This window comes from Borostomias antarcticus, assembly GCF_949987555.1.
Source record: "Borostomias antarcticus genome assembly, chromosome: 5".
NCBI lineage: Eukaryota > Metazoa > Chordata > Actinopteri > Stomiiformes > Stomiidae > Borostomias > Borostomias antarcticus.
The window spans coordinates 7,182,988-7,197,925 of record NC_140238.1 but is presented as its reverse complement, the minus strand read 5'-3'; the positions used below and the strand labels follow the sequence as shown (position 1 = coordinate 7,197,925).

The 14,938-nt window shown below is 48.7% G+C and overlaps 1 protein-coding gene across 1 annotated transcript; it reads right to left on the bottom strand.

The window, feature by feature from the left end:
• Window positions 1-4,464: 4,464 nt before the first annotated feature.
• Window positions 4,465-13,162, bottom strand: LOC311308648 (proline-rich membrane anchor 1-like; the record flags this gene model as incomplete). The annotated part of the gene is made up of 4 exons (XM_084437647.1): window positions 4,465-4,564; window positions 8,894-9,026; window positions 11,804-11,945; window positions 12,980-13,162. The coding sequence occupies 4 exons, from the start codon at window positions 13,160-13,162 to the stop codon at window positions 4,465-4,467; spliced, it is 558 nt and encodes a 185-aa protein (XP_084293773.1).
• Window positions 13,163-14,938: the final 1,776 nt, after the last annotated feature.

Sequence of the window (14,938 nt, the reverse complement as noted above, 5' to 3'; positions counted from 1 at the left end):
GCTGCTTATGTAATCAGTGTCCCACAGGTATCCAGCACTCTCCCCACCCTGGCCTGTCTGCCTGCCTCTCCACCTGCCTGCCTGTCTGTCTGCCTGCCTCTCCACCTGCCTGCCTGTCTACCTGCCTCTCCACCTGCCTGCCTGTCTACCTGCCTCTCCACCAGCCTGTCTGTCTGTCTCTCCACCTGCCTGTCTGTCTGCTTCCTTCCTGCCTCTCCACCTGCCTGTCTGTCTGCCTGCCTCTCCACCTCGCGTTCTTGTGTTCCTGTCTGTCTGCCTGTCCACCAGCCTGTCCGTCTGCCTGCCTCTCCACCAGCCTGTCTGTCTGACTGCCTCTCCACCTGTCTGTCTGTCTGCTTCCTTCCTGCCTGTCTGTGTGCTTCCTTCCTGCCTCTCCACCTGCCTGTCTGTCTGTGTGCTTCCTTCCTGCCTCTCTACCTGCCTACCCGTCTGTCTTTCCGTTGGCGTGCCTATCTGTTTCCTGCCTGTCTGTCTGCTTACTTCCAGCCTGCCTGTCTACCCACCTGCCTGTCTGTCTGCCTGCCTGTCTCCTGGCCGCCTCCTGGAGGACCATATGGGCGTGCTGACCTGATGAGCGGGCAGCTGGAGATACAGTCAGCTGGAGATACAGTCAGCGTGTAATTAACGCTCTCCAAAGGCCTCTCAGGCAGAGAGGGTGTGAGTGGGTCCTCAAAGATGGTGAAGGTCACTCACACACACACAAAAACACACACACGCACGCACGCACACACCAGTATATCCCTGATTAATAGAGAAGACTGATGGAGGCACTCACTCTGAAACAGCCCCAGACCAGAGTCTGTGTGTTCCATCAGTGTGTGTATGTGTGTGTGTGCTCGCGCGGATTGCAAATGTGTGCATATATGCGTGTGCATCAACTTTTAAACTCAAATTCAGAGAAGGTTATTATTTTCCCTTGGACACTGCTGAAGCGCCTTCCCTTTCATGATCTGAGAGAGTGATACCAAGCTTGCTGAGATAGTGCGAGTCCTCGGCTTCCGTGCTCGACCCTGTCACATCCCCTTTATCCCAGCGCCGTCCACTGCTTCCTGGCCGGACAATGCATGAATGTTTAAATTGCTCGGGGAGTCCATTGGCATTAGCGTCAAGTGGTCTATCCAAAGCAGGGAAGGAGCACACTACTGTACAAGCCTCTCATTCACGTTGTAATTCATTTACATTCCTCCCCGGTGCGCTCGCCGCCTCCCTCGCCACACGGCTGACCCGGACCCTGGAGGATCCTCCCCTTCCGTACCAAGCGATGGGGTTTTCAAGTCTCTCATTTAGCATGTGAATGTGGATCAGTTGAATGTGCAATGTGGGGGGGGGGCGGGCATGCATTTCTGAAAAGAAAAATGATCTAATTCATCAGAACAAACAATGCTTGTATCAATCAAAGCCTGTGTCTTCCCAGCAGGCCATGGGCTCTGCATCCTGGCACTTGAAACTAGTAGCGTTGGAACCACCGCAGAAACCCGCGCAGTGAGTTGTCCTGTGTACATTGTTGTGCCCCTTAAAGGGATATTCTGGAATTTTTGCGCTAGGGCCTCATTTTCGACTTACCTATGATGTTTTTGACTGATGGAGATCATTTTCAGTTCGTTCCATGCTGTAGATAGCTTTGGGTCGTTCCAATTTCCACTGGTGGCTCATGCTAGTGCAACACAATGATGTTAACGTTAGCCTGTCCAAAAAAACACCCCCAAACACCCAAAAACAAGTTAAATATGAGTATATGTCTATGTCCATCCGTTTTGAATTCAAACTATCGTTTAATCCGTTCTGGTTTGTGGAGTTCATATTTCTGTCTGTGAGTCGGAAGGCGGAGTAACACTCAGTTAGATCTGTCTGGAGCCAGCCTGGAGCCAGCGCTGGTCAATGTCAACAAAGTGCGAGCACAAGCGATAGAAATATAGGTCCCCAAACCAGAACGGATTACACGATCATTTGAATTCAAAACGCATGGTTAATAGATACAAAAGAATCCTGAGAAACTTTGCTCATATTTAATTTGTTTTTGGGTGCACTTTGGGTGTTTTTTTTTTTTTTTGGACAGGCTAACATGGCTTCATTGTTGCACTAGCATGAGCCACCAGTGGAAATTGGAACGACCCAAAGCTATCTACAGCATGGAATGAACTGAAAATGATCTCCATCAGTCAAAAACACCATAGGTAAGTCGAAAATGAGGCCCTACTTCAAAAATTCCAGAATATCCCTTTAACGGAGTGGACTACGTTTGATAATAGTGGTTCATAAAAGATGCAGGGGTGAGAGACAGACTGAAAACATGTCCCGCGCCGTGGGGGAGCCCAGGAGCGATCCGGCCCAGCCCTCCCCGAGAGACGCGCACCGGCAGAACGGACCCGGGCTAAATATAACAACACCACAACTCAGCAGCTCCAGCACATCACACACAGGCTGGGTCTGGAGTCAGTTCACTTGAACCCAATGCCAAACACTCCGTGACTGTGTCTATCTTTCTGTACACGTTTATTTACAAATGAAAAAAAGTCAGCATTTGTATTAACTTATGCACATGTTGTATCATTTTGGTATATAATGCATAAATTGTGCAATGCCTTTTAATTGCCAAATATACATGAATGGCTTGCTCCATGAACATGACAACATTAATTTAACTCTAATTGGTAGCACAATTTTTAATTTCTACTATGTATAAACATATTTTCTGTTACACTGTACATGTAATTTAACAGTCCAGAAGGCAGATATTTTCAAATATCAATATTTACATTCATGCATCCATGGTCAATTCCCTCATAGTGTAAAAGTGATGTATGTTATCGGTACATTATAGGGATATACTGTTTTGTATATTAACACCTGTGCATTTCTGAATGCAAACTCTGTGTTCCCAGAATTCAAAAGTAATGAGACATGACAGAAATATTACCAGCCACACACACACACACAGGATAGAATGTTAGCAAGCGGTGTTGCACTCTGAATCAACTCGCTCTGTTTTGTAACGGGGTGATGGAACACGTCTTTGGCTCCAGGGAGCCACACATGTCCCTGCTGAGGCCATCCTCTCTGCAACCTGATCTCTGGCTTATCTCCTGACTTCCACCAATCACAACGCCAGCCTTCGGCTCATGTGCCTCGTTTCTATAGCGATGGCCTCTCCCCTTGCCCCGAGGTGGAAAAATTAAGACTATGAAATCACATCAAAACATGGCAGAGAGCTTTCTAGTGCCCATCACCTTTCCCATTAAGATGTGACTAAACAAATGTTGTTGTTGACTTGCAGGGCTAAACGTTTGAGAGGGAAGTAAGCGACTGTATTGAAATAATGATTGGAAAACACACATTCACAGACTCATCTCACAGAAACCTGACTTCTTAACTGATTTTGCAGTGGATTGGAGAAAGGCATATCAAGCAGCCAGAGACCAACAAGTGATACCCAGAAACATTTAGCGGATCAAGCACACTTTCTGCATCACTGTCTCCATGATCTGAGAATGAGTTCAAAGCTATGGAGCATCACAAATGAATTATATGATTCATAAATAATCCACTTAAAAGGCAGACCCATTCAAATAACCAAATTAACTGCTTAACCAAGACGTATGTAAATAAATAAGTAGACAACATGTACTGTATGCCCCAAACATGATTTTGTCGATAGATAAATATGCCAACAAATAAATAAATGAATACATAAATGGATGAATGGACAGGGTGAAAATAGCAGGTCACATGTCAAGTCTCCAGCCTCAGTCGCTGGTAGCGTTGCTACTGTAGCTAGGCAGAAATGTCGGCAGGATCTACAGTATGTCCTATATCTAAGCTCCACCCCCTTGATTCATTCAGTGATGTAACCTGTACATTTCTTTGAATTGCATAGTCAGATGAACACTCAACGCTCCCCAAACCAAAGCTGGGACCTACAAGACAAGATGTCTGCCTCCAAAAACGAAAACATGAGAAATGGATGGATGGATGGAAGGATGGATGGACGGATGGAAGGATGGAAAGATGTATGGATGGAAGGATGGCAGTATGGATGGATGGAAGGGTATAGAAACTGCATGCACATCTCGTTTGTTCTGATCTTCTCCGTTCCTCCATGACAGGCTGGAGCTCTAGAGCTGTGCAGACAGGCAGACCCTCCCAATCCCGCCAGCAGTCCCTCAGCCCTCCGCCCCCCTCCCTCTGTGAGCACCACTTCCTACTCAGAACACGATATTCAGTCACACAAACGTCACGTGGAGTTGGTCTCTCACTCAATTGTCTCTCCAGCTTTACCGGGTGTCGTCCAGGCGACATGCCATGAGAAGAGAAAAGGTACACAGCTGGACCCCTGGTCCCATCTGAATGAGGAGGGGGGGAGGTGGGGGGGGTTGTTGCATTTGGGGTAGGGGACGGAAGTGATGGTCGCAGCGATGTCACTTCCTCCCTCCGCCAGCAGACAGTCTACACCACGGTGTTGTTGGACCCCATGGCCTTCTTGTTGCGCGTGCTCATGGCGTATTCCCCCCGATTCGTCCCGTTCTCCTCTTTCCTTAATGGTTTCCTGTGAAAGACATTTCACGGACTGTGAGAATACATTTTCACAACGTTGTTTGTGCTCCGTTCACATTCGGTTAAAGCCCGTGTCGTTAAACTAAAGATGGGCGACTGTTAACCTTTAGGGTGATTTGATTTCACAGGCTGCTGTGGATGAATGGATGGATGAGATCCACGGTTCCCAGCTACACTTTCTAATAAGCTGAGCGCTAAAAAGGTCACTTCTCTCTCAGAGGGGAAAATGTACCGAGCGAGCACGCGACGAGGGATCTGGCGCTCAACACACTATATGTGTTGATGTCGGATGCGATTCTCTTCATCGGTGATGAGGCTACTCACGTGTGTGCGTGCGTGTGTGTGTGTACTGCAGTACCGATTAACGCCTACGCGGGTTTCAAAACCCACGCCGACACGCACTGCGGCTAAACCCACGCACGAAATCCCCTTCTCCTCCTGAGGTAGCCCTCTGATCCGGCCCCGCCCCTTTCTGTGAGCGCTTTCTGGTGCGAAAACGCGCGGGGACGCATGATCCGCTTTCGCTCTGTGAAGAGCGGCATCATTCAGAGCGGCCCCCTTTCATGCGCCCCTCAGTGCTTCTGCGCTTATTATATTTGTCCAGTGTACTGTGTCCTCTGCACCCGGCTGCCTCGCCCTCTCTCCTCCAACCGGGCTTACGTAACGCGGAGACAGATCTGAATACAGTCAGTACAGTCATTGTCCCGCTCAATACTGTACAGGCCTTCAGTGGCTCAGAGCACCCTTAAGCTACATCTTAGCTCAGTGTCTCCTTCCCTCTCTCTCCCCTGAAAGCCACGGCCGGTCAGCCTGACATGAGGGACGGTCATTCTCAGTCCACTCCCAGCACAGGTCTTCTCCCCCTTCTCCCCACACTGCCTCGTACCTGGATCAATCATAGTTATGTTTGATTACCTGTGTTAGAAATATCACTTTTACAATCAAATATTTTCATTAATTATGTGAGATGTGTGACAGATGCAAAGTCACTGAAGCCAACTGGCTTCCTCTCAGACTAACAACGGACTTAGATCTCAAGTAAGGCTAAAACATGGAGGCAATGACTAAGTGTGTGTATTTTGTCCCTTAAACTTGCAGCAAGGGAACACCTATTGGAATATCCTCTGGCAGAAGTCGAACGTGCAGAATGTTGCTGGCCACCCAGTCGGCCATGTTGGACAGCTGCTGACCCCTGAGCCTCCCTCTGGGACGCAGGACTGCCTGCTGGGGCAGGAAACTACCCAGCCCCGGGGCAGTAATACACCCTACAGGGAAGATGATTGGCTTGTGTGTATGTGTCTGTGTGTGCACGTGTGTGTATGCGCACGTGTGTGTGTGTGTGCGCGTGTGTGTGCATGCGTGTGTGTGCGTGTGTGTGTGCGCCTGGAGGAGTTGTGATACACCTGCCAGAAGGATGATGGGATACCTTGTTTACAGGGCGAACAAATACACTTAGGATTAATATCTCCTCAGAGGAAATGAGCAGCTGTTGACATGGTCGCCATTCACTCATAGTTTGTTTCTATTTCTTACTTTAGAAAGGAGATTTCAAGCTCGGCTGTATCCTGTGCAGTAGGTCCGTGTTAGGCAACACTAAGACAGTAAGATGTTATTGCATGTTGACCAAGTATGGAGTATTAATGAGTATTAAATTGACCTAATGTTCCCTCAGATCACCGGTGTCCCTCCAAGGCCAGCGAGCAGGACAGACCGTTTGAGCCACTCTGCGACCCTGACCCAGGCCTTCAATAATGGATGCCATGCTGTTGACATGCGGCAGGTGGCTACACAACACTTCACAGGTGAGATTAATATTTCATATCAAAGCTGTGCAATCGCAGCATCCCTGTTTGAAGTTTGGGGAATGTTGAGACCGTGACGTGTTGGCCTGTTTACAGTCGCACTAACCATCTGGAAAGAGGAACATGCAACTGTTCAAAGACGTCTTTCTACTTTGACCTCTTTTAGGGTGGTAAGACAACATTTATTGAGACAAAATCTGAATATAGCTACTTTAATTATACCAATACCAAAAAGAATATCCAAAACGAATACACTAGCCTTAAAGGTCAATTGTGTCCTTGTCTTATTTCTTTTGGTTTAATTCTTTAAAAAATAAAAAAATTGGACAAAACCAATTGTGCTTTCCTCCTCGACAGTGTGTTAAACAAACCTCAGAGAGACTGAGAGAAACCAGGCCGGCTTCGTCAGGATGTCGTATTGTGTCGGGGTCGTTTGGGCTCCCTGCCTGGACTGCAGCATCATGCCTTTGATTTGGACGGCCCAGCGCTGACACACACACACGCGCACACATATACGCACACACACACATGCACACACACACACACACGCACACACACACACCAACTCTCCCAGTGCTGCTGGACTGGACTGAATAGAGCTGAGTGGAAAGGGTTTGTTCCAAGCTCTTTGACAGATGAGTGGCGGAATAAGATTATGAAAAAACAAAAGAAGGCTGAGTGTGTGCAGGACCAGAGAGAGAGAGAGAGAGAGAGAGACAGATGGATAGATAGAGAGAGAGAGAGAGAGAGAGAGAGAGAGAGACACAGATGGATAGATAGAGAGAGAGAGACAGAGAGATAGAGAGAGAGAGGGAGAGACAGATAGAGACAGAGAGAGACGGAGAGGGAGAGAGAGAGAGGGAGAGAGAGAGGGAGAGAGAGAGAGACAGAGAGAGGGAGAGAGAGAGAGGGAGATAGAGACAGAGAGAGAGAAATAGAGAGGGAGAGAGAAAGAGGGACAAAGAGAGGGAGAGAGAGAGGGAGATAGAGAGACTGAGGGAGAGAGAAAGAGGGAGAGAGAAAGAGAGGGAGATAGAGAGACAGGGAGAGAGAAAGAGAGAGAGAGAGAGAGAGAGAGTGAGTGAGTGCTGGCTGCTCTGGTGTCTGTGCTGCCAGTGCCTTGGCCCCAGTCCAGCTGATGTTCAGTGGGAAAGCCCTGAGCACTGAGGGGCTGGGAGGGCTATATATAACTGGCTCTGTGTTTCTCCCTGACAAACCCTCTCTCACATTGTTATTGACTAAGACACCCAATTACTGCCTTCCCCAGCTTTGGCAGACAACATTTCTATCCATCTTTCTCACTTTCTCGCTCCGGATGTGTGATTAGAGCGGCGGCAACATTTTTCAAAGAAACGTTTGTTTTTTTCCTTTTCATTCCCGTCAGCTTTTCTCCAGACTGATTTCCTATTGGCTCCAGACCGTTGCATGCCTAATGAGGGCGGCCTCGACCAGACCCGTGCGTTCATCCCTCCCTCATTCAGTCGCCGGCTGGCGTGGCGTGGCACGCTGTCTGCTCTGTCACAGAGCCCCGCGCCGGCCAGAGCTTCAGGACACGACCCGCTCGCATGTATAAAAGATGTGGCCCCGGCGACTGAATGACTGCGCAAATTAATTCATAAATAATGACTCCTGGCCAGGGTTCGGGTCCGCAGAGTCGAGCACTGCAGCAGCAACACTCCCCTGCTGCTGCTGCATTGCTAAAAGGTGCCCCTTGGCTACGGAGGGAGGCTGGAGAATTGCCATAATGACTTCCTGAGCCAACCCGCCCATTACTTCCGCTGCCTGGCTTTGCCGAGTTGTTGTTTTGGGAGAAAAAAAATGTACCGAGGAAAGATATATTCAGCATGCGCTCATACGGTTTCATGAATAGCGCCGCTGAGATAGCGTGCCGACGTGACTAGAGCTGTTGCTACGTGTGTGAGCCTTGGTTTGTATTTTTTACTATGCTTGTTGATGCGTGTGCGCTACGCCGGTCGGTTCGCGCTGTGCAGTGTGTATATTCGGTGTGTATATCAGTCGCGTGTGAATGTGAATGTGAGTGTGTGTGTGGATGGCAGACAGGGAACTGGGTCTTGGTTGTGCTGCAGGCTAAAACCCACATGCCCCCCCCCCCCCCCCCCGCCGATGATGGTGATGAGACAATCTAAGGCACGCCGCTGTCATGAAACAAACAACGTCGATCGCTGGGTCATTTAACAACGTGCACGCCGGTTTGAGTTGAATCGGGGTAGCCTGATAATACTGGCAAACCAACAGTCTTGAACCCTCTGTGTTTATAGTAGCTACACAGCTTCCTGGATGATATATGACTGACTTTCGGCTGATGCATCCTCCTCCCTAGGTGACCTACGCCTGGAATCTAACCTCTGACCTCACGCTGACTCGGGATGGGAGGTAGGGTCATGGCCACGCCGCTGTCAGTGTGCGTGAGTGACGAGTCAGTTGAGGCTATGTGACAGCGCGTGGGCTGTGTGTGTGCGGCCTGTACTGCCGCCAGAACCCGGGCTCAGGTTACCTACCTCTTAATGGCCTTGTAGCAGATGATGAGGGCCGACAGGAGGAGAACGACCGAGGCGCAGCCCACCGATCCGAGCACTATGATCTCCATCTCCCTCCACCAGGGCCTGAGCAATGGGGCCATGGGCTCCACCACTGTCAGAGATGGAGAGAGGCAGAGAGAGAGAGAGGGAGGGGCAGAGAGAGAGAGGGAGGGAGAGAGGGAAAGGCAGAGAGAGAGAGAGAGAGGAGAGGCAGAGAGAGGGAGAAAGAGAGAGAGAGGTTGAGGCAGAGAGAGAGGGAGAGAGAGGGAGAGAGAGAGAGAGAGAGAGAGAGGGGTAGGGAGAGGTAGGGAGAGAGGGAGGGAGAGAAAGAGGTTGAGGCAGAGAGAGAGGGAGGGAGAGGCAGAGAGAGAGAGAGAGAGAGGGAGAGGCAAGGAGAGAGGTAGGGAGGGAGAGAGAAGAAGAGGTTGAGGCAGAGAGAGAGAGAGAGAGAGAGGGAGGGAGAGAGAGGCAGAAAGAGAGAGAGAGGGAGACAGGGAAAGAGAGAGAGGGAGACAGGGAGGGGGGGTTTACCCTACATATTACATCACCTCTTCTTAGACAGCCCCAGCCAGTTATGACGGCCGTGGTGGAAGCTCATCATTAATGTAGCACGACGTCCGTGTTGTAAATCAACGCGCCGGCGTTCCAATTAAAAATGTATTGATTCTCAGTCATCTTCCGGCGCGTTACATATATCATCGGACCGGAGAGGCCGCGTGTTGGAAGTGATTTTCAGCCCGCGGCTCCGAGCGCTCACCTCTCCTCCCCCGGCCGAAGGACCGGCGCTGAGAGATATCCAACCCTGCCCCATGAATCATTTAAAGGCCAGTCAGCTTTTCCTACGCTGGCACTCTCCATATGCACACCAATTATACCTGCGGGAGCTGCAGCCCGCTGTCACATTATATCTGTAGCTTAAGACCACTCACTAGCAGGGACCTTGTGTAACATCCAGTGCACCATGTAGTAGCGCACGCTCTCGCTTACCTCTCCGTTCCTCTTCAAACCCTCGGGCTCTCTTTCTCTCTCTTTCTCTCTGCCATCCGCGCCATTCTGCGGCTATTAAGAACTGGCTAGCTACCGTCTGGCGCGATTTGCCGTCGACTTCTGTGGCGAACGGGGACTTTGGCAACGCAGAGGCCTTAGTAATGCCGGGGAGAATCTCCCAGCACGGCGGGTTCTCCCAGAGCTGGATGACAAGGCGCCGGTTCCCCTGGCCAGCAAAACCCACCGCGTCATGACTAAAGTGGGCACGATGAATGTTAAAGTCCCTCTCAGTCAACTTCCATTTTAATCCCACATATTGTCAACGGCTGTGGGATTTAGTACGGGGGCAGGGCACATACTTGGTCGTGATAGGCTCTCTCCTTTGAAGGGACCGCTGAGCCATTTTTAGAGCACAGCCTCTCTTACTCAACAGTGCCAATTTCCCCTCGTTTCCTCAAACTTTTGGAAGATAATATGCGGTCTCTTGTCATTGTCCCACTTCCTCATGCTAGCTATGGGCCTATTTATAGCATCTTTAAAGAGCATGGCGAAAACTAGGACCAGCTCTGACCCTTCTGCTAAACATGAAAACACACCAGCTTTACAGTGAGCCATGGATGCAATAATACCTACAGCAGTAGGCCTCTGATGCACGTGTGGAAACTCCAATACGCTCAGGGCATGTTCTACTCCTCCCTCAGTTTACCAAAAACAATTGGTTTTTATATTCCCCTCATATAAATGGCCGTTTGTTAACTTTCCGTTGCCATGTCTGTTGCCATGTCATGTTGTGTTTATATATTCTGTTTATATAATATGTAGGCTATATTACGTGAGCATATTAGCCCACATTAGCATCCGGTCAGAGGAGTGGAGCAGTGTCATGCGGTAACCTTGACGATAGTCATGGAGAGGTCTATAACTGTCTGTCCGTGGGTTCACGCGGTGAGCCGGGAGAAAAAGGGACCCGTCCAAATTGACCAGACGGAGAAAATCGTTGGAGCTGATTGATTGAGACCTTTCTGCTGCCGTCTGTCGAGTGTTTGATGATGGAGTGCTCCTCCTTACACACGTTCTAAAGGCTTCTGGATGACTGATTCTACAAAAGTCTCCGTAATAAACCCTGGAATGCCTGCATCAGCAGCAGTGCCTGTCTCATATTTCACAGCACCGCTCATTAAAGTCCTCATGATGGCATAAACATCATCCGCAAGGGGAGGGGACAAAATATTATCTTTCCATCACTGTGCCATCATGGGATTGGAATAACACAAAAAAACACAGAAAACTGGGTGGCAACAGGCATACATAGCCTACCTCCACACAAACACACTCACACATGTGTGCCCGCACACACACAGGCATGCACACACACACACACACACAGGCATGCACACACACACACACACACACACACACACACACACTGCCCGCGGCTCTACTTCAAAATGCGGATGGGACTACTGAGCCAGTTCATTAGCCCGTTATCTGTATCAAACCCTAAATTAATTAACTCATCTGCGTTTTAATCAGGGGTCCCCCAGGGGAAACCCAACCAATGAGCCTGGCAGCCCGGCAGGCAGAGTTCTCATAGGCAGCCGGGTACTCCCCAAGGTCAAGCCACGCATAAATTAGCCCTCTGCTCGGCTGTCAACATCCTGCCGTCTAGATCACACACTCCCAAGTCTGCTCAGACAAAGGCATTTTTCTACCCAAACACACACAGCACTCTTCCACTTCTCAGAAATGTGACGTTAAAATATTTTACTCTGGGACACCTCGACTTCCTATTCCAGCTGTTGCCTCTGTTAAGTTAGATGTGACCGAGATGCATACGAGTGATTCAGACAGGTGAGGGTGAGACAGGTGAGAGTGAGACAGGTGAGAGAGACGGAATCTTACCTGTGGCACCGATTAGTCTCGGGGGCGGCGGGGGAGGAGGGGGCGGGGGGAAGGGAGGGTACCCTCTACACTGGCATGCCAGCTGGCAGTGTTGGCTAACTTTCTCTGTTACCCTCTGTGAGCATGACCTCTGGAGTTCACCCTAATGGAGAGAGAGAGAGAGAGAGAGAGAGAGAGGGGGAGGAAGAGAGCAACTCATTATGTTATGAATATTTATTCCATGTGAGATCCAAATCATCCCAAAACCGCCATGCAGTATTTCAAACATGCAGTCTGCATAATTTCTCTGCGTTCTCTTCTCAAGTAGTGGAGAGACTGGAATGTTAATGAACTGGACGCACACAGGAAAATGACACCGGTCCACAGAAAGATCACGCGCCATAAATACTGATGCCCCAGCCGGCTGAAACATCCTACTTTTGGATCCTCTGGATTTTTCCTCAGAGTGCCACGGATTCTTCCCTTCGCTGCTGTAGGCATCTGTAGACACGCAGAACGGTATCACGTCTACGGCCTGAGAGTAGCCGCCCACCGACCGAGTGGGCCGCGGGCTGCCTTGAGGAGTGTGTGTGTGGGGGTGGACTTGGAAACTCGAGTAGATCGCATTACACGTGAACCCTGGCAACATCCCGCGCCTGCTCAACAGCTCAACACTATCTGTAGGCAGGCAGCGGCGAGGGCCAGGGGTGAGGATGCAGCACTCATCCTCAGCATGTGCCTCGCGCCTCGCGGGATCCTGAAGCTCGCTGTGTGCTGACTGGTCTCCACTACGATAAATACATCCAGCCTGTGAGTGTGGGCACATGTGTATGCCAGCATGTTCATGTCTGTGATCTATTCCCAAACACCTGATACACATCCCATAATAATATCACCTTAAATGATGCATAAGAGGACAAACATCCATCACTAACTTCTGGCAGCTGATGCTACACTAGGCTAGTTCAAAGGAGACGTTACACGTATGACCCGACTCACCTACACAAGTGTTGGGTTGAGATTTGGAATGTAGATTGAGTAACAATGAGATACAGTTTAGTTCACGTGAATCAAAAACCGATATTAGTCTATCAAAGCCACCCAGTAATAAATAAACTCCACTCACATTTGGGTAATAGGCCTAGCTCTTCATGCGTAAAATTACAAGTGGCGCGCATGAACACATAGCAAACTTACCTGGCACGAGAGCAAAACCAGTGAGAGAAGGCAATGACCGAAAAGAAAGGGCCATAAACTTAGAGTTAATGGCATTAGATGTTGGACCAGCATTCCTGCTGCGCTCTTCTCGAAGACACTACGCAGCGTATCGAACAAACAAACACAGTACACATAGGACTGGACCGCTGGGGAAATAACCATCCACCGTATCCGATTCGGCGGCGACTGTGACAGGCGTCTCCGGGAACAGTTTATGCCACAATCATTGTGAAATTCTGTTATCGATGGCATAGGACAGGCAACGATGACAAATGGCCTGACAATGTCGATGATGCATGTCTCGAAAGTTGTTTCCGCTGCTCAAACAGCAATCCGAATCACGGCGCTCGGTCTGCCGCTACTCCATTTGACGTGAGGGTGGTAGACGGCCCATACCTTACATCCCTCCTCGGCAGCATACACGAGTGCAAATACTCAAGCCATCGAAGTTGAAGCATATGCTGAGAAATCTCTTGAGAAATATTGTTCGACAGAACTCTCCAGAATAGCTGCAGACTCCCAACACATCCTCAACTTAGTGAAGCGATATGTACACAAATGTGCAACTCCGGAGAGAAGAGCCAAGGTTTAAACTGATGCATCCCTTCCCAGCCAAAACAGAGCGGGCTGTGGATTCAGCAGAGAGCGCCGTACCATCGCGCATCTAGTGGAAGTACACCTCGCACTGGATGTAGCAGAGTATTCCAGAAATTGCGAACAAAATGTTAAATAAAGTTTAACAAACAACCAGTGATTGCCGAGACGCGTATACTGAAATGTTCATTGTGCAAGAAAATAACATTTTTGTGAAGTAGGCAAGCTTGACAGCGCGGACTGGTGTTGGAACACCGGGCACGATGCGAGTCCGAGTGAGAAGACGCTTCATAGACCGAATGAAAGTCAAGTACTTCAGTCAGAGAGCAGAGAGCGAGGGCGGGAGAGATAAGGGCACATCATTTGGTCAAGCCTATATCTCTAATATTTTGTTCTTGTTGCATTACAGTACATTTAATCCACAGGCCGATATATTTTGGTGTGATGGGATGTATACTACTACATGTGGATAACCATTACACCAAAGCCTGGAAAACAAAATAACCAATTTCCCTATGATAAGTAGACCCTGTACTCTAATTTGTGCAATGTTTGACATTTGTGAGGATTACATTTCAATTAAGACCGTTGTTAGAACCTATACAGCGTCTCCCTGGTGTTATGTTGAATATTTACCCAGTCATAATGAATGGATGATAGAGATTCTGAAAAGGACACGAGGGGAGGAGGGGGTTTCCTGAGAATGCATCTCTCGTCATACAGTGTAATAACACTATAATTACTACAGTAATAACATTATACTAACATGTTACATAGTGATCTGGTACTTATAACCTATAACACTGTCATGGAGTTGAAGAGTTTGTGTCATACAAATAAATTATGAACTGCATAATGTAGATGGCTATTTCAATATTAGCCAATATTGTCTTTGTGATATAGATGTCAAATGTCAAATTTAATGAGCATTTCCTCCAGCAACATCAGTTTTCCCCCTTATAATTGTCAGACAGACCTGAGTTAGAGCACGCTGCATACATGACAGGCCAGGGCTCATTAGAGTGAGCCTGAGGGGGGAGTTGGCATTTGAAGGATCTGCTGCTTGGGGTTTAAGTACCAGAGCTTGCAGACAATTTTGACATTAGATAAATTGTGCAGAACACCTGGCATTTAGAAATGCTGTTTGTTTCAGGAAATGTAGCTTCTGATCCAACGATACTATTTTTCAAATTAAGATCTGTTCATTCAACAAGTATCATATAAGGTATCATTACCTTATGGTAGCTTTCCATAATGTATGACTAAAACTCCCACACACATCTGTGGAACACATCTTCTAAAAGTATAAAAGTATAAACCAGTCCTCTGTTGCTGGAGTTAAGC